Here is a 17,954-nt window from a genome sequence, read left to right as displayed (position 1 = left end):
CCCGTGCTGTGTGTGTGTGCTCCACGTGCGGTGTGTGTGCTCCCTGTGCTGTGTGTGTGTGTGCTCCCCGTGCTGTGTGTGTGTGCTCCACGTGCGGTGTGTGTGTGCTCCCTGTGCTGTGTGTGTGCTCCCTGTGTGTGTGTGTGTGCTCCACGTGCGGTGTATGTGCTCCCTGTGCTGTGTGTGTGCTCCCTGTGTGTGTGCTCCACGTGCGGTGTGTGTGCTCCCTGTGCTGTGTGTGTGTGTGCTCCCCGTGCTGTGTGTGTGTGCTCCACGTGCTGTGTGTGTGTGTGTGCTCCCCGTGCTGTGTGTGTGTGTGCTCCCTGTGCTGTGTGTGTGTGTGCTCCCCGTGCTGTGTGTGTGTGCTCCACGTGCTGTGTGTGTGTGTGTGCTCCCCGTGCTGTGTGTGTGTGCTCCACGTGCGGTGTGTGTGTGCTCCCTGTGCTGTGTGTGTGTGTGCTCCCCGTGCTGTGTGTGTGTGCTCCACGTGCGGTGTGTGTGCTCCCTGTGCTGTGTGTGTGCTCCCTGTGTGTGTGCTCCCCGTGCTGTGCTGTGTGTGTGCTCCCCGTGCTGTGTGTGTGCTCCCCGTGCTGTGTGTGTGTGCTCCACGTGCGGTGTGTGTGTGCTCCCTGTGCTGTGTGTGTGCTCCCTGTGTGTGTGTGTGTGCTCCACGTGCGGTGTATGTGCTCCCTGTGCTGTGTGTGTGCTCCCTGTGTGTGTGCTCCACGTGCGGTGTGTGTGCTCCCTGTGCTGTGTGTGTGTGTGCTCCCCGTGCTGTGTGTGTGTGCTCCACGTGCTGTGTGTGTGTGTGTGCTCCACGTGCTGTGTGTGTGTGTGTGCTCCCCGTGCTGTGTGTGTGTGCTCCACGTGCGGTGTGTGTGTGCTCCCTGTGCTGTGTGTGTGTGTGCTCCCCGTGCTGTGTGTGTGTGCTCCACGTGCGGTGTGTGTGCTCCCTGTGCTGTGTGTGTGCTCCCTGTGTGTGTGCTCCCCGTGCTGTGCTGTGTGTGTGCTCCCTGTGCTGTGTGTGTGCTCCCTGTGCTGTGTGTGCGCTACCCGCTTTCCCTGCGTATAACACACATACACACGATGCAGCGACCAGTGTCAAATAATTTATTACATTACAAACAGAATCTTGGTGTCCCTGACCGGTCCCACGCAGGACCACGGAGCGTGGCCAGGCAGGCAGGACCACGGAGCGTGGCCAGGCAGGCAGGACCACGGAGCGTGGCCAGGCAGGCAGGACCACGGAGCGTGGCCAGGCAGGCAGGACCACGGAGCGTGGCCAGGCAGGCAGGACCACGGAGCGTGGCCAGGCAGGCAGGACCACGGAGCGTGGCCAGGCAGGCAGGACCACGGAGCGTGGCCGGGCAGGCGGTGTGCGACAGCGGAGGGGTCACTGCAGGGAGCACGCTGCAAAAAGACACACCATCAGAGACAGGGGGAGAGAGGATTGGGGGGTGGGGGGAGAGAGAGAAGGTTGGGGGGGGGGAGAGAGAGAAGGTTGGGGGGGGGGGAGAAAGAAGTAGGGAGTGAGAGGGTGAGGTGAGGGAAGTGCAAACAGAAAGATAGGGAGGGGGAGGAGAGAAAGATGCGCAGGGAGTGAGAGAAGAGAGGGTGCGAAGGAGAGAGGGAGAGAGAGAGGGAGAGAAAGAGAGAGGGGGGGAGGAAGAGAGAGGGGGGGAGGAAGAGAGAGGGGGGGAGGAAGAGAGAGGGGGGGAGGAAGAGAGGGAGGGAGAGAGAGAGGTAGAGAGAGAACAGAAAAGAAAGTGTTTGCCACCATACGGGGAGGGAAACACAAAGAGAGGTGAGAGATGGGAAAGAGAATGAGAGGGAAGGGGGTGTGGGAATGAGAGGGGGGAGAATGAGAGGGAGAGAATGAGAGAGGGTGGAAAAGTGAGAGATGGGGGGGGGGGTGAAAGAGAGAGAGGAAGAATGAGAGGACGGGAGAATGAGTGGGGGGGAGAGTGAGAGGAGGGGAGAATGAATGGGGGGGAGAGTGAGAAGAGGGGAGAATGAGTGGGGGGGAGAGTGAGAGGAGGGGAGAATGAGTGGGGGGGAGAGTGAGAGGAGGAGGAGAGTGAGAGGAGGAGAGAATGAGTGGGGGGGAGAGTGAGTGGGGGGGGAGAGTGAGAGGACGGGAGAATGAGTGGGGGGAGAGTGAGAGGAGGGGAGAATGAGTGGGGGGGAGAGTGAGAAGAGGGGAGAATGAGTGGGGGGGAGAGTGAGAGGAGGGGAGAATGAGTGGGGGGGAGAGTGAGAGGAGGAGAGAGTGAGAGGAGGAGAGAATGAGTGGGGGGGAGAGTGAGTGGGGGGGAGAGTGAGAGGAAGGGAGATGAGTGGGGGGGGAGAGTGAGAGGAGGGGGAGAATGAGTGGGGGGATAGAGAGGAGGAGAGAGTGAGAGGAGGAGAGAATGAGTGGGGGGGAGAGTGAGTGGGGGGGGAGAGTGAGAGGAGGGGAGAATGAGTGGGGGGGAGAGTGAGAGGAGGAGAGAGTGAGAGGAGGAGTGAGAGGAGGGGAGAATGAGTGGGGGGGAGAGTGAGGAGGAGGAGAGAGTGTGAGGAGGAGAGAATGAGTGGGGGGGGAGAGTGAGAGGTGGAGAGAGTGAGAGGAGGAGAGAATGAGTGGGGGGGAGGAATGAGTGGGGGGGAGAGTGAGAGGAGGAGAGAATGAGTGGGGGGGAGAGTGAGAGGAGAATGATATTGAGAGGGGGAGAGGGGTGGGGGAAAATGAGAGGGGAGTAGAGGGAGAGAGGGAGAGAGGGCGAGAGGCAGCCACCGGTAGGACGGTGCCTTATTGCACTCACAGCTCTGCACAGATTCTGACAGCGCCACGTGCTCGCGGGACACAGATTCCCAGTGAGATAACTTTACCTGGGGAGGGAGGGACAGGAGCTGAGTACCTGAGCGCTCTGTCACCCTGTGTGACCCTGAACTCTCTCTCGCCCTGTGTGGCCCAGAGCGCTCTCTCTCTCGCCCTGTGAGCCTCAGAGCTCTCTCTCTCGCCCTGTGTGACCCGGAGCGTGCTCTAACCCTGTGTGACCCTGAACTCTCTCGCCCTGTGTGGCCCAGAGCGCTCTCTCTCTCGCCCTGTGAGCCTCGGAGCTCTCTCTCTCGCCCTGTGTGACCCGAGCTCGCTCTCTCTCTCGCCCTGTGTGACCCGCAGCGCGCTCTAACCCTGTGTGACCCTGAACTCTCTCTCGCCCTGTGAGACCCGGAGCGCTCTCTCTCACCCTGTCTGACCCTGAGCTCTCTCTCGCACTGTGTGACCCTGAGCTCTCTCACGCCCTGTGTGACCCAGAGCGCTCTCTCTCACCCTGTCTGACCCTGAGCTCTCTCTCGCCCTGTGTGACCCTGAGCTCTCTCTCGCCCTGTGTGACCCGAGCTCTCTCTCGCCCTGTGTGACCCTGAGCTCTCTCTCACCCTGTCTGACCCTGAGCTCTCTCTCGCCCTGTGTGACCCTGAGCTCTCTCTCGCCCTGTGTGACCCTGAGCTCTCTCTCGCCCTGTGTGACCCTGAGCTCTTTCTCGCCCTGTGTGACCCTGAGCTCTCTCTCACCCTGTCTGACCCTGAGCTCTCTCTCACCCTGTCTGACCCTGAGCTCTCTCTCGCCCTGTGTGACCCTGAGCTCTCTCTCGCCCTGTGTGACCCTGAGCTCTTTCTCACCCTGTCTGACACTGAGCTCTCTCTCGCCCTGTGTGACCCTGAGCTCTCTTTCGCCCTGTCTGACCCTGAGCTCTCTCTCGCCCTGTGTGACCCTGAGCTCTCTCTCGCCCTGTCTGACCCTGAGCTCTCTTTCGCCCTGTCTGACCCTGAGCTCTCTCTCGCCCTGTGTAACCCTGAGCTCTCTCTCGCCCTGTGTGACCCTGAGCTCTTTCTCGCCCACGTTACCTTCACCTGCTCCTTCAGGAATTCCGCCCGACCCATCAGTGTCTGTATCTGAGTGAGACAGGAAACCGAGTGTGAGACAGTGTCCCCAACCCTGCGCCCCCCCCGCGGATCTCACCCGCCCCTCCCGGTTCTCCACCCGCCCCTCTACCACCCTCCTCTCCCGGGTCTCATCCCCCTCCCGGGTCTCAACCCCCCTTTCGGGTCTCAACCCCCCTCAAGTCTCGCCTCCCCCTCTCGGGTCTCCTCGGGTCTCACCTCCCCCTCTCGGGTCTCACCTCCCCCTCTCGGGTCTCACCTCCCCCTCTCCGGGTCCCACCTCCCCCTCTCGGGTCTCACCTCCCCCTCTCGGGTCTCACTTCCCCCTCTCGGGTCTCACCTCCCCCTCTCGGGTCTCCCCCCCCCCCTCGAGTCTCACTTCCCCCCCCTCGAGTCTCCTCCCCCTCTCGGGTCTCCCCCCCCCCTCGAGTCCACCTCCCCCTCTCGCATCTCACCCCCCCCCCCCGAGTCTCCCCACCCCCTCTCGGGTCTCACTCCCCTCCCAGGTCTGACCACCCACTCCCGTGTCTCACTCACCTCCACCTCCTCACACTCACATTCCCGCCCCCGGGTCTTACACTTACCTCCCCCCTACCAGGTCTCACACTCACCCCGCCCCTCCCGGGTCTCACCCGCCCCTCCCGGGTCTCACCCGCACCTCCGGGTCTCACCCGCCACTCCACTGGGATCTCGCCCCCCCTCAACACGGATCTCGCCCCCCCCCCCACTCGGATCTCGCCCCTCCCACCACTCGGGTCGCTCACCCCCCCTCGAGCCTCACCCCCCCTCCCAGGTCTGACCACCCACTCCCGGGTCTCAAGCCCCCCCCCCCCTTCCCGGGTCTCAAGCCCCCCCCCTTCCCGGGTCTCACTCACCTTCCAGATCTCACACTCACCACCCCCATCGCACACTCTCATCCACCCCCAGGTCTCACACTCACCACCCCCATCTCACACTCTCATCCCACCCCCCAGGTCTCACACTCTCATCACCCACCCCCAGGTCTCACACTCACCTCCCCCTCCCGGGTCTCACCCGCCCCTCCTCTCCAGGTCCTCACCCCCCCTTTGATTTCCCCTACATGGTCTCACCCCACCCCCCCTCCTCGCCCACACCTCCCGGGTCTCGCCCACACCTCCCGGGTCTCGCCCACACCTCCCGGGTCTCACCCTCACCTCCCGGGTCTCACACTCGCCCTCACCCACACTCGCCCTCACCTCCCAGGTCTCACACTCGCCCTCACCTCCCAGGTCTCGCACTCACCTCCCGGGTCTCGCACTCACCTCCCGGGTCTCGCCCTCACCTCCGGGGTCTCGCCCTCTCCTCCCGGGTCTCGCCCTCACCTCCCGGGTCTTGCCCTCACCCCCGGGTCTCACACTCACCTCCGGGTCTCACACTCACCTCCCGGGTCTCACACTCACCTCCCGGGTCTCACACTCACCTCCCGGGTTTCACACTCACCCTCAACACCCAAGTCTCACCCTCACTCCGGGTCTCACCCTCACCTCCCGGGTCTCACACTCACCTCCCGGGTCTCACACTCACCTCCGGGTCTCACACTCACCTCCCGGGGTCTCACACTCACCTCCCGGGTCTCACCCTCCACCCCCCGGGTCTCACACTTACCTCCCAGGGCTCACACTCACCTCCCGGGTCTCACACTCACCTCCCGGGTCTCACACTCACCTCCCGGGTCTCACACTCACTTCCCGGGTCTCACACTCACCTTCCGGGTCTCACCTCCCCCTCTCGGGTCTCACTTCCCCCTCTCGGGTCTCACCTCCCCCTCTCGGGTCTCACCTCCCCCTCTCGGGTCTCCCCTGCCCCTGTCGGGTCTCCCCTCCCCCTCTCGGGTCTCACTTCCCCCTCTCGGGTCTCACTTCCCCCTCTCGGGTCTCACCTCCCCCTCTCGCGTCTCACCCCCCCCCCCGAGTCTCCCCACCCCCTCTCGGGTCTCACTCCCCTCCCAGGTCTGACCACCCACTCCCGTGTCTCACTCACCTCCACCTCCTCACACTCACATCCCGCCCCCGGGTCTTACACTTACCTCCCCCTACCAGGTCTCACACTCACCCGCCCCTCCCGGGTCTCACCCGCACCTTCGGGTCTCACCCGCCACTCCACTGGGATCTCGCCCCCCCTCAACACGGATCTCGCCCCCCACCACTCGGATCTCGCCTACCCCCCACCACTCGGGTCGCTCACCCCCCCTCGGGCCTCACCCCCCCCTCCCAGGTCTGACCACCCACTCCCGGGTCTCAAGCCCTCCCCCCCCTTCCCGGGTCTCAAGCCCCCCCCCCTTCCCGGGTCTCAAGCCCCCCCCCTTTCCCGGGTCTCACTCACCTCCCAGATCTCACACTCACCACCCCCATCTCACACTCTCATCCACCCCCAGGTCTCACACTCACCTCCCCCTCCCGGGTCTCACCGCCCCTCCTCTCCCAGGTCTCACCCCCCCTTTGATTTCCCCTACATGGTCTCACCCCACCCCCCCTCCTCGCCCACACCTCCCGGGTCTCGCCCACACCTCCCGGGTCTCACCCTCTTCTCCCGGGTCTCACCCTCACCTCCCGGGTCTCACACTCGCCCTCACCCACAATCGCCCTCACCTCCCGGGTCTCACACTCACCTCCCAGGTCTCACACTCGCCCTCACCTCCCAGGTCTCACACTCACCTCCCAGGTCTCACACTCGCCCCTCACCTCCCAGGTCTCGCCCTCACCTCCTGGGTCTCGCACTCACCTCCCGGGTCTCGCACTCACCTCCCGGGTCTCGCCCTCACCTCCCGGGTCTCACACTCACCTCCCGGGTCTCACACTCCACCTCCCGGGTCTCACACTCACCTCCCGGGTCTCACACTCACCTCTCCGGGTCTCACCCTCCGGGTCTCACCCTCACCCCCCCGGGTCTCAGACTCACCTCCCGGGTCTCACACTCACCTCCCGGGTCTCACACTCACCTCCCGGGTCTCACACTCACCTCCCGGGTCTCACACTCACCTCCCGGGTCTCACACTCACCTCCCGGGTCTCACACTCACCTCCCGGGTCTCCACCCCCACCCCCCGGGTCTCACACTCACCTCCCGGGTCTCACACTCACCTCCCGGGTCTCACACTCACTTCCCGGGTCTCACACTCACTTCCCGGTCTCACACTCACTTCCCGGTCTCACACTCACCTCCCAGGTCTCACACTCACCTCCCGGGTCTCACACTCACCCTCACCTCCCGGGTCTCACACTCACCTCCCGGGTCTCACACTCACCTCTCCATGCAGTAACTCCTCCTTCTTCCCGCAGGTTCAGCTGCCAGAGACAGCCATGGTTAATCCTCATCATTACATAGTCACATATACATACAGTGTAACCCAACTGGGCAAGAGACTCCTACATTTATACTGCTGCTGATCCAGAGGAAGCAAATACAAAACCCCATGAAACATTATCCTATTATGTGGGGAAACCTTCATTCCCCTCCGACCTCAGTAATGAGCGGCAGATTTCTCCCTGTGTAACATCTATGAGACATTTAATCAACTGAACAAATCTAAAAGCATCGCACTCACAAAAGCTGGGGACAATCTGAGCTATACTCACGCTCCGTCACTGCAGCAGATTAGGTAAGTGGTCTTCCGCCGCACACCGAGACGCCGACCGCAGATCCGGGAACCGGAGCAAGTGGTACCACCTCCAAATCCGGTCCTCCGGTAACCAGGCAGCTCGTGTCGAGTTCCCCTTGGCTCCGCGCCTCTCCAGCTCATCCAGCGTGATGACGGGAATATGCGTGTGACAACGTCCCTACGCGTTTCGCCGTGGCTTACGACTTCATCAGGGGCTATTGCCGTATCACAAGAGGAACGCTTATATTGTCTAAATTGTCCCAGGTGATGGTGAATGGCACTCATGTCTAAAACATGTTTTGCATCAAATTTAAAGAGCTCAGCGAACTCCATATGGTTGGACAACACACAGCTATTAACTATACCATGATGCAAGGGGCAGCAACATTACATGTGAGATACATAAAAAGGCCCATTTGTTGGAGAAAAAACATTGATATAGCTATAACAAAATAATTGTACGTAGTGCAAAATGAGTTTGATCTACCTAAGTTATATCGTGTAAAATATAGTAAATGAATTAATAATGATTATAATGTATAAAATATAAATATAAAATAGTATTGTATTGATATGATAATGTTGTCAATTATGAAATAATTAATTGGTTTGTGATAGATATATACACAAATATTATTTGTAATTATAATAGGTGTGATGGGGGAAATGAAGGGGAGGGTGGGGGAGGAAGGGATGGGGAGGAGATGGGAATGAGAGGGAAGAAGTGGGATGGTGAAGTAGTGAATGGGGATATGGAACTGATGATTGATCCACTCGATGTGTGCATGTTCTAATTAACTTGAATTGACCTGACGGGAATGTGGACAAAGATTTATAGAAGAAATAAACTTGTTTGGCGCTTCCCCCAAATGTTAAAACACTGCAACAGCGCCACCTCGTGGTAAAAAGTGCTAATAGCACAAAGAGAGCAGGCAAGATGCACACGTAAAATGACCACTATACCAGTGTGCATAAACAGGAGAATATTCTACAAATATACCAGTGTGCATAAACAGGAGAATATTCTACAAATATACCAGTGTGCATAAACAGGAGAATATACTACAAATATACCAGTGTGCATAAACAGGAGAATATACTACAAATATACCAGTGTGCATAAACAGGAGAATATACTACAAATATAACAGTGTGCATAAACAGGAGATTATACTACAAATACCAGTGTGCATAAACAGGAGAATATACTACAAATATACCAGTGTGCATATACAGGAGAATATACTACAAATATACCAGTGTGCATAAACAGGAAAATATACTACAAATATACCAGTGTGCATAAACAGGAGAATATACTACAAATATACCAGTGTGCATAAACAGGAGAATATACTACAAATATACCAGTGTGCATAAACAGGAGAATATACTACAAATATACCAGTGTGCATAAAACAGGAGAATATACTACAAATATACCAGTGTGCATAAACAGGAGAATATACTACAAATATACCAGTGTGCATAAACAGGAGAATATACTACAAATATACCAGTGTGCATAAACAGGAGAATATACTACAAATATACCAGTGTGCACAAACAGGAGAATATACTACAAATATACCAGTGTGCACAAACAGGAGAATATACTACAAATATACCAGTGTGCATAAACAGGAGAATATACTACAAATATACCAGTGTGCACAAACAGGAGAATATACTACAAATATACCAGTGTGCATAAACAGGAGAATATGCTACAAATATACCAGTGTGCACAAACAGGAGAATATACTACAAATATACCAGTGTGCATAAACAGGAGAATATGCTACAAATATACCAGTGTGCACAAACAGGAGAATATACTACAAATATACCAGTGTGCATAAACAGGAGAATATACTACAAATATACCAGTGTGCATAAACAGGAGAATATACTACAAATATACCAGTGTGCATAAACAGGAGAATATACTACAAATATACCAGTGTGCATATACAGGAGAATATACTACAAGATAGAATAAAAAATAGAAAATCTAAGCAGCTACTCAACTTCTAAAAGAAACAGGATTCTTCAGAAGACATAGATGGGACACAGAACGAGGGAGTGGCTGCTTGACAGATTCAGTGGGTAGACATCAGCCCATCCGTGCTGTAATAATTGGGGGTGAATACAGCTGTAGGTGCAGGTGAACTTGGACGTTGAGTGAGGATAAGAGAAACAGGGACTGATAGTGCAGTGTGTAAAAGAACATTTAATACAATATACACAGAATAAAACCGTCCCTTTGGATGCACACTCACATTTGGGAATGTCTTTCATGGCACCGGAAGTTTCTTTGCAGAAGTCTCTTGTTCCTCCAGACTTCCGGTGGACGCCTCGGCTCCTTGGTTACGCCTTGTGCTCTCTCCTCATGCGGCCGCTGGAAACTGCACTCCTTCCCCCTTTATGTACGTCTACTGTGTATATATAGAACCGGTAGATTGTGTGTATGACCCTTTGATAAGCTTAATTTCTATTATTATTACTAATTGGAAGATTTAAGATCAATATGATTTTAATCAGTGTTATTTGATCGTATTAAAGATCGTTTATCTAGTAGTTGCAGTCAGCAGTGTAGCGAATCAGCTGAATGTGTACTCAGTACCAGGTTTCCCACTTAACCAATAGGAAGTGGAGGCGGGTAGTATTTAGTGCAGGAGCCGGTTCATCAATCGTTCCTGACGAAGTCGGCCGTGAGCCAACGAAACGCGTCGGGCGAGAGCAAGGAGAAACAACCCCAGACAACCGGAGAATCGTGACGTCAGAGCTGAAGGGGGACGGAGGGCAGTTTCCAGCGGCCGCATGAGGAGAGAGCACAAGGCGTAACCAAGGAGCCGAGGCGTCCACCGGAGTCTGGAGGAGCAAGAGACTTCTGCAAAGAAACCTTCCGGTGCCCTGAAAGACATTCCCAAATGTGAGTGTGCATCCAAAGGGACGGTTTTTATTCTGTGTATATTGTATTACAAGTTCTTTTACACACTGCACTATTAGTCCCTGTTTCTCTTATCCTCACTCAAGATCCAAGTTCACCTGCTGAATTCACCCACAACGGTTACAGCACGGAGGGGCTGATGTCTATCCACTGAATCCGGGAATGTGTACATTCAAACACAGACCCTCAGAGACAACTCGGGCCACAGAGCCAGAGGGAAGATGACTATATAATGGTACAGACGTCGATGCACTCATTCAATTCTCTAGGGCAGGGGTGTGCAACCTGAGGGGCTCAAGATTTTCCAAGGGGGGCGCGGTGGTTGCAGAGGCCCAGCGCCCCTTCCCCAAGGCATTTAAATTAAATGCTGAGGGATCGCGTGAGGCACCTGCAACTTCCCTTGTCTTCGGCAACGCATCGCCACTAAATGACAATAGATATAAATACATATTAGCAGTGTTCGACAAACCTATACATTTGCTCGCCCCGGGCGAGTGGATTTAACCCCCGGGCGAGTAAATATTGGCCCAAGCAGCACACGTTTGGTACTAGGTGGCGAGTAGATTTTTTTGTGTGGCGAGTAGATTTTTTGGTGATTTGTCAACCACTGCACATTAGTATATCTCACAAACCTTTCTTGCTGCATGGTCGCTACACAGTATGGTCTTTAGATCTCTATTGTATAGGTGACAAGGGGTTACTTCAGATTCCGACATACGTGTTGGTCCCTGATCATTTTCAACAAGTCCGCATGCTGTAGGTGTTGGGTCTTCATTTTCTAATAACCTTAGGTTGATCAAACTCATTTTGCACTACGTACACATTTTTATATTCCAGAGCATTGTTTATAGTTATAGCAATGTTTTTCCCCAACAAATGGGCCTTTTTATGCATTTCACATGTAATGTTGATGCCCCCTGCATCATGGTATAGTTAATAGCTGTGTGTTTGTCCAACCATATGGGGATCCATATGGGGTTCGCTGTGTATATCTCTTTAAATTGGACTCAAAACATGTTTTAGACACGAGTGCCATTCACCATCACCTGGGACAATTTAGACAATATAAGCGTACCTCTTGTGATACGGCAATAGCCCCTGATGAAGTCGTAAACCACGGCGAAACGCGTAGGGACGTTGTCACCCGCACAATCCCGTCATCACGCAGGATGAGCTGGAGAGGCGCGGAGCCAAGGGAACTCGACACGAGCTGCCTGGCTACCGGAGGACCGGATTTGGAGGTGGTACCACTTGCTCCGGTTCCCGGATCTGCGGTCGGCGTCTCGGTGTGTGGCGGAAGACCACGGCCTCCCCTGCTGCAGTGACGGAGCGTGAGTATAGCTCATAACCTGCTCAGATTGTCCCGGCGTTTGTGAGTGCGATGCTTTTAGATTTGTTCAGTTGATTAAATGTCTCATAGATGTTACGCGGGGAGCGTGTGCTTTGTTCTCTTGTTTTGTAGCTATCGTGATTACATTAGTCACAACCAATCGGATATATCTATCTTGGTATTGTTAGTGGCACCATTAATTTTTTTATATACCAAATTATTTTGCACATACCGGTAATATGTCTTTGCAGTAATATTACAATCACTTATATAGGGCGCTGTCTATATATTTTTGTCTTTGCTAAATACACACACACACACACACATATATATATATTATACACACACACACATATATATATTATACACACACGCATATATATACATACACACGCACGTACACGCACGTGCACACAGACACATGCAAGCACGCACATATCTATGCACACACACACACAAATATATGCACGCACACATACACACGCACACACACACATAAATACACACATACAGTACATACATACATACACACAGCTGCCACTCACCAGCCAGCATCAGCAGTAGCTCCCCCAGACTTTGCTCGTACAAATCCAGGGCGTCTCCAGCACTGCCCCCCCTCCTCCTCCTGAGGCAGATAATCAGGGCAGGATGCGGTGAAGCAGGGCGAAGATTCCTGGCTATGCCCCCTCCTCATGCGCTATGCCCCCACCTCCCCCAGGACACAGTCCCCTCCTCATGCGCTATGTCCCCTCCCAGGACACAGCCCCCTCCTCATGCGCTATGTACCCCCTCCCCCAGGACACAGCCCCCTCCTCATGCGCTATGTATCCCCTCCCCCAGGACACAGCCCCATCTCATGTGCTATGCCCCCACCTCCCCCAGGATACAGCCCCCTCCTCATGCGCTATGTCCCCTCCCATGATACAGCCCCCTCCTCATGCGCTATGTCCCCTCCCAGGACACAGCCTCATGCGCTATGTACCCTCCCAGGACACAGCCCCCTCCTCATGTGCTATGCCTCCCCCCCCCCCCAGGAAACAGCCCCCTTCTCATGCGCTATGCCACCCCCCCTCCTCATGCGCTATGCCCCCCCTTCCACCCAGGAAACAGCCGAAACCTCATTGGTTATGCCCCAAGATACAGATCACTCCTCATGCGCTATCCTCCCCCCCCCCCCCCACACTCCTCATGGGCTCTGATCTCCTCAGTGAACACCTCCCCCACTCCCACACACACTGACCCCACCTGCCCCCACCCAACACACAGCCCACCCCCCGGCCTCCTTGGGCTCTGATCCCCCCCAGCACACTGACCCCCTCCTACCCCCACTCATGGTTCTTACCTTGGCAACTGCGGCTGATGCCACATCCAGGGCGGCAAACAGCCGGGGTTTGTCCCTTGGCCATTTCTGGGCACGTCGGAGAGGATTAGTTCAATGATTATCAGAGGGAGAGGGGAAGAGAGAAGGGGGGGGGGGGAAGAGAGAAGGAGGGGGGGGAGAGAGAAGAGGGGGGGGGGGGAGAGAGAAGGGGGGGAAGAGAGAAGAGGGGGAGGGAAGAGAGAGGGGGGGGGAGAGAGAAAAGGGGGGGGGGAGAGAGAAGGGGGGGAAGAGAGAGAAGGGGGGGGGAAGAGAAGGGGGGAGAAAGAGAGAAGGGGGGGAGAGAATGGGGGGGAGGGAAGAAGAAGGGGGAGGAGAGAGGAGAAGGGGGGGAAGAGAGGGAAGGGGGGGGGAGGGAAGAAAGAGGGGGGGAGAGAGAGAGGGGGAACAGAGGGAGGAGAGATGAGAGACAGGGAGGGAGGGTGAGAGAGAAGAGAGATATATAGATCTTTAGAGATATATACATATATATATACAATGGTCGGACAAAATCACCAAAAAATGTACACGCCGAACAAAAAAATCTACTCGCCACCTAGTACCACACGTGTGCTGCTTGGGCCAATAGGAGCTCGCCACGATGTTAAATCCACTCACCCGGGCGAGCAAATGTATAGGTTTGTCGAACATATATATATAAACCACACACACACACACACACACACACACACACACACAACACACACACACACACACACACACACACCCACAAAGAATCCCAAAAGGAAGCATTCTGATATTTCAGATGAAAATAAACAGATATGTTATAAAGATTACAAAATAATTTTAATTAAACACATCGCCATAGAAACTGGACTTAGTCCAGTGGGGCGAAACGCGTCGAGTGTTTATTTTAAACTGAAATATCAGAGTGCTTCCTTTTGGGATTGGACAGTCTGGCCAGTCCTGGTTATACTCTCAGGGATAGTCCGCTTTCCGATCTCAGTTATATTACGATGTTGATTGCGATATCTTTCTTTGTGTGTTTAAGATATATATACATACACAGTGGTTGACAAATCACCAAAAAATCTACTCGCCACACAAAAAAATCTACTCGCCACCTAGTACCAAACGTGTGCTGCTTGGGCCAATATTTACTCGCCCGGGGGTTAAATCCACTCGCCCGGGGCGAGCAAATGTATAGGTTTGTCGAACACTGCGACATACACATATACACACACACACACACACGTACCGAGCTTTTAGACATGTATCCCAGCACAGGACCCCATGAGTACACACACACACATCGCACACACAAACATCACATGCTGGTGGTGAGCGCTCCCCCTGTAGGTGGTGTTGGGATCTCACCCTTCAGGACTTCCCGTGCTGGGCAGCCCTGTCTCAGGAGAGCCTGGTTATTACAGGAAACTAGAACCTTCAGCTCCTCCGCTCGAGAGACGTACTGTGAGACCTGCGGAGAGCAGAGAGGCGCTGTGTGAGCGAGTGACGCGCTGTGTGAGCGAGAGACGTACTGTGAGACCTGCGGAGAGCAGAGAGACGCGCTGTGTGAGCGAGTGACGTACTGTGAGACCTGCGGAGATCAGAGAGACGCGCTGTGTGAGCGAGAGACGTACTGTGAGACCTGCGGAGAGCAGAGAGACGCGCTGTGTGAGCGAGAGATGTACTGTGAGACCTGCGGAGAGCAGAGAGACGCGCTGTGTGAGCGAGAGACGCACTGTGTGAGCGAGAGATGTACTGTGAGACCTGCGGAGATCAGAGAGACGCGCTGTGTGAGCGAGAGACGTACTGTGAGACCTGCGGAGATCAGAGAGACGCGCTGTGTGAGTGAGTGATGCGCTGTGTGAGCGAGAGACGTACTGTGAGACCTGCGGAGATCAGAGAGACGCGCTGTGTGAGCGAGAGACGCGCTGTGTGAGCGAGAGACGTACTGTGAGACCTGCGGAGAGCAGAGAGACGCGCTGTGTGAGCGAGTGACGCGCTGTGTGAGCGAGAGACGCGCTGTGTGAGCGAGTGACGCGCTGTGTGAGCGACTGACGTACACTGGCGACACACTTTATTCGAGCTCGGCTAGTCCCACGAATTCGGGTATACCCGGGTGTATTGAGGTTTGTGACTGTTTTCTGCCCGAGTGCATTGAGGTATTTTCCAAGCAGGGATTGAAGCATTTTATTCCCGCTGGCTGCAATACTGCACAGTATATATATATACTGCATTACAATTCATGAATTTATGCCATCTGGTAGACACGCGAAGCATTGCAGCCTATTAAATCCTAATCATTATCATTTAACAGATCAGCCGCCCGTCAGCCAGGCATGAACCCAGGCTGGGAAGGCAAACACAACGGGGCTTGTCAGAGGTGAGGAGCGGCGCATTCCAGGTATCTGCCAGGTACATACTGGGTATTTGCTCGAATAAAGTGTGTCGGTGCAGTACTGTGAGACCTGCGGAGATCAGAGAGACGCGCTGTGTGAGCGAGAGATGTACTGTGAGACCTGCGGAGATCAGAGAGACGCGCTGTGTGAGCGAGAGATGTACTGTGAGACCTGCGGAGAGCAGAGAGGCGCGCTGTGTGAGCGAGTGACGCGCTGTGTGAGCGAGAGACGTACTGTGAGACCTGCGGAGATCAGAGAGACGCGCTGTGTGAGCGAGTGACGCGCTGTGTGAGCGAGAGATGTACTGTGAGACCTGCGGAGATCAGAGAGACGCGCTGTGTGAGCGAGAGATGTACTGTGAGACCTGCGGAGATCAGAGAGACGCGCTGTGTGAGCGAGTGACGCGCTGTGTGAGCGAGAGATGTACTGTGAGACCTGCGGAGAGCAGAGAGACGCGCTGTGTGAGCGAGAGACGTACTGTGCGACCTGCGGAGATCAGAGAGACGCGCTGTGTGAGCGAGAGACGCGCTGTGTGAGCGAGTGACGTGCTGTGAGACCTGCGGAGATCAGAGAGACGCGCTGTGTGAGCGAGAGACGTACTGTGAGACCTGCGGAGATCAGAGAGACGCGCTGTGTGAGCAAGAGACGTACTGTGAGACCTGCGGAGATCAGAGAGACGCGCTGTGTGAGTGAGAGACTTACTGTGAGACCTGCGGAGATCAGAGAGACACGCTGTGTGAGCGAGAGACGCGCTGTGTGAGCGAGTGACGTGCTGTGAGACCTGCGGAGATCAGAGAGACGCGCTGTGTGAGCGAGTGACGCGCTGTGTGAGCGAGAGATGTACTGTGAGACCTGCGGAGATCAGAGAGACGCGCTGTGTGAGCGAGAGATGTACTGTGAGACCTGCGGAGATCAGAGAGACGCGCTGTGTGAGCGAGTGACGCGCTGTGTGAGCGAGAGATGTACTGTGAGACCTGCGGAGAGCAGAGAGACGCGCTGTGTGAGCGAGATACGTACTGTGCGACCTGCGGAGATCAGAGAGACGCGCTGTGTGAGCGAGAGACGCGCTGTGTGAGCGAGTGACGTGCTGTGAGACCTGCGGAGATCAGAGAGACGCGCTGTGTGAGCGAGTGACGCGCTGTGTGAGCGAGAGATGTACTGTGAGACCTGCGGAGATCAGAGAGACGCGCTGTGTGAGCGAGAGATGTACTGTGAGACCTGCGGAGATCAGAGAGACGCGCTGTGTGAGCGAGTGACGCGCTGTGTGAGCGAGAGATGTACTGTGAGACCTGCGGAGAGCAGAGAGACGCGCTGTGTGAGCGAGAGACGTACTGTGCGACCTGCGGAGATCAGAGAGACGCGCTGTGTGAGCGAGAGACGCGCTGTGTGAGCGAGTGACGTGCTGTGAGACCTGCGGAGATCAGAGAGACGCGCTGTGTGAGCGAGAGACGTACTGTGAGACCTGCGGAGATCAGAGAGACGCGCTGTGTGAGCGAGAGACGTACTGTGAGACCTGCGGAGATCAGAGAGACGCGCTGTGTGAGCGAGAGACGTACTGTGAGACCTGCGGAGATCAGAGAGACGCGCTGTGTGAGCGAGAGACGCGCTGTGTGAGCGAGTGACGTGCTGTGAGACCTGCGGAGATCAGAGAGACGCGCTGTGTGAGCGAGAGACGTACTGTGAGACCTGCGGAGAGCAGAGAGACACGCTGTGTGAGCGAGAGACGCGCTGTGTGAGCGAGAGACGCGCTGTGTGAGCGAGTGATGCGCTGTGTGAGCGAGAGACGCGCTGTGTGAGCGAGTGACGTGCTGTGAGACCTGCGGAGATCAGAGAGACGCGCTGTGTGAGCGAGAGACGTACTGTGAGACCTGCGGAGATCAGAGAGACGCGCTGTGTGAGCGAGAGACGTACTGTGAGACCTGCGGAGATCAGAGAGACGCGCTGTGTGAGCGAGAGATGTACTGTGAGACCTGCGGAGATCAGAGAGACGCGCTGTGTGAGCGAGAGATGTACTGTGAGACCTGCGGAGATCAGAGAGACGCGCTGTGTGAGCGAGAGACGTACTGTGAGACCTGCGGAGATCAGAGAGACGCGCTGTGTGAGCGAGAGACGCGCTGTGTGAGCGAGAGACGTACTGTGAGACCTGTGGAGAGCAGAGAGACGCGCTGTGTGAGCGAGTGACGTACTATGAGACCTGCGGAGATCAGAGAGACGCGCTGTGTGAGCGAGAGACGTACTGTGAGACCTGCGGAGATCAGAGAGGCGTGCTGTGTGAGCGAGAGACGTACTGTGAGACCTGTGGAGAGCAGAGAGACGCGCTGTGTGAGCGAGTGACGTACTGTGAGACCTGCGGAGATCAGAGAGACGCGCTGTGTGAGTGAGAGATGTACTGTGAGACCTGCGGAG

The 17,954-nt window shown here is 55.6% G+C and overlaps 1 protein-coding gene across 1 annotated transcript in view; it reads right to left on the bottom strand.

Moving 5' to 3' along the window:
• Positions 1-1,096: 1,096 nt before the first annotated feature.
• ULK3 (unc-51 like kinase 3) overlaps positions 1,097-17,954 on the bottom strand; it is a 59,924-nt gene continuing 43,066 nt past the window's right edge. Inside the window, 9 exon segments of the mRNA XM_075575942.1 lie at positions 1,097-1,410; positions 2,805-2,871; positions 3,889-3,936; positions 7,189-7,228; positions 12,371-12,447; positions 13,009-13,010; positions 13,168-13,221; positions 13,223-13,233; positions 14,521-14,623. Of these exon segments, the coding sequence (XP_075432057.1) occupies positions 3,924-3,936; positions 7,189-7,228; positions 12,371-12,447; positions 13,009-13,010; positions 13,168-13,221; positions 13,223-13,233; positions 14,521-14,623 (300 nt within the window). The 3' untranslated portion in view covers positions 1,097-1,410; positions 2,805-2,871; positions 3,889-3,923.

Source organism: Ascaphus truei, chromosome 18, assembly GCF_040206685.1.
Source record: "Ascaphus truei isolate aAscTru1 chromosome 18, aAscTru1.hap1, whole genome shotgun sequence".
NCBI lineage: Eukaryota > Metazoa > Chordata > Amphibia > Anura > Ascaphidae > Ascaphus > Ascaphus truei.
The sequence above is the reverse complement of the archived record's forward strand: the minus strand, read 5'-3'. Positions and strand labels throughout refer to the sequence as shown.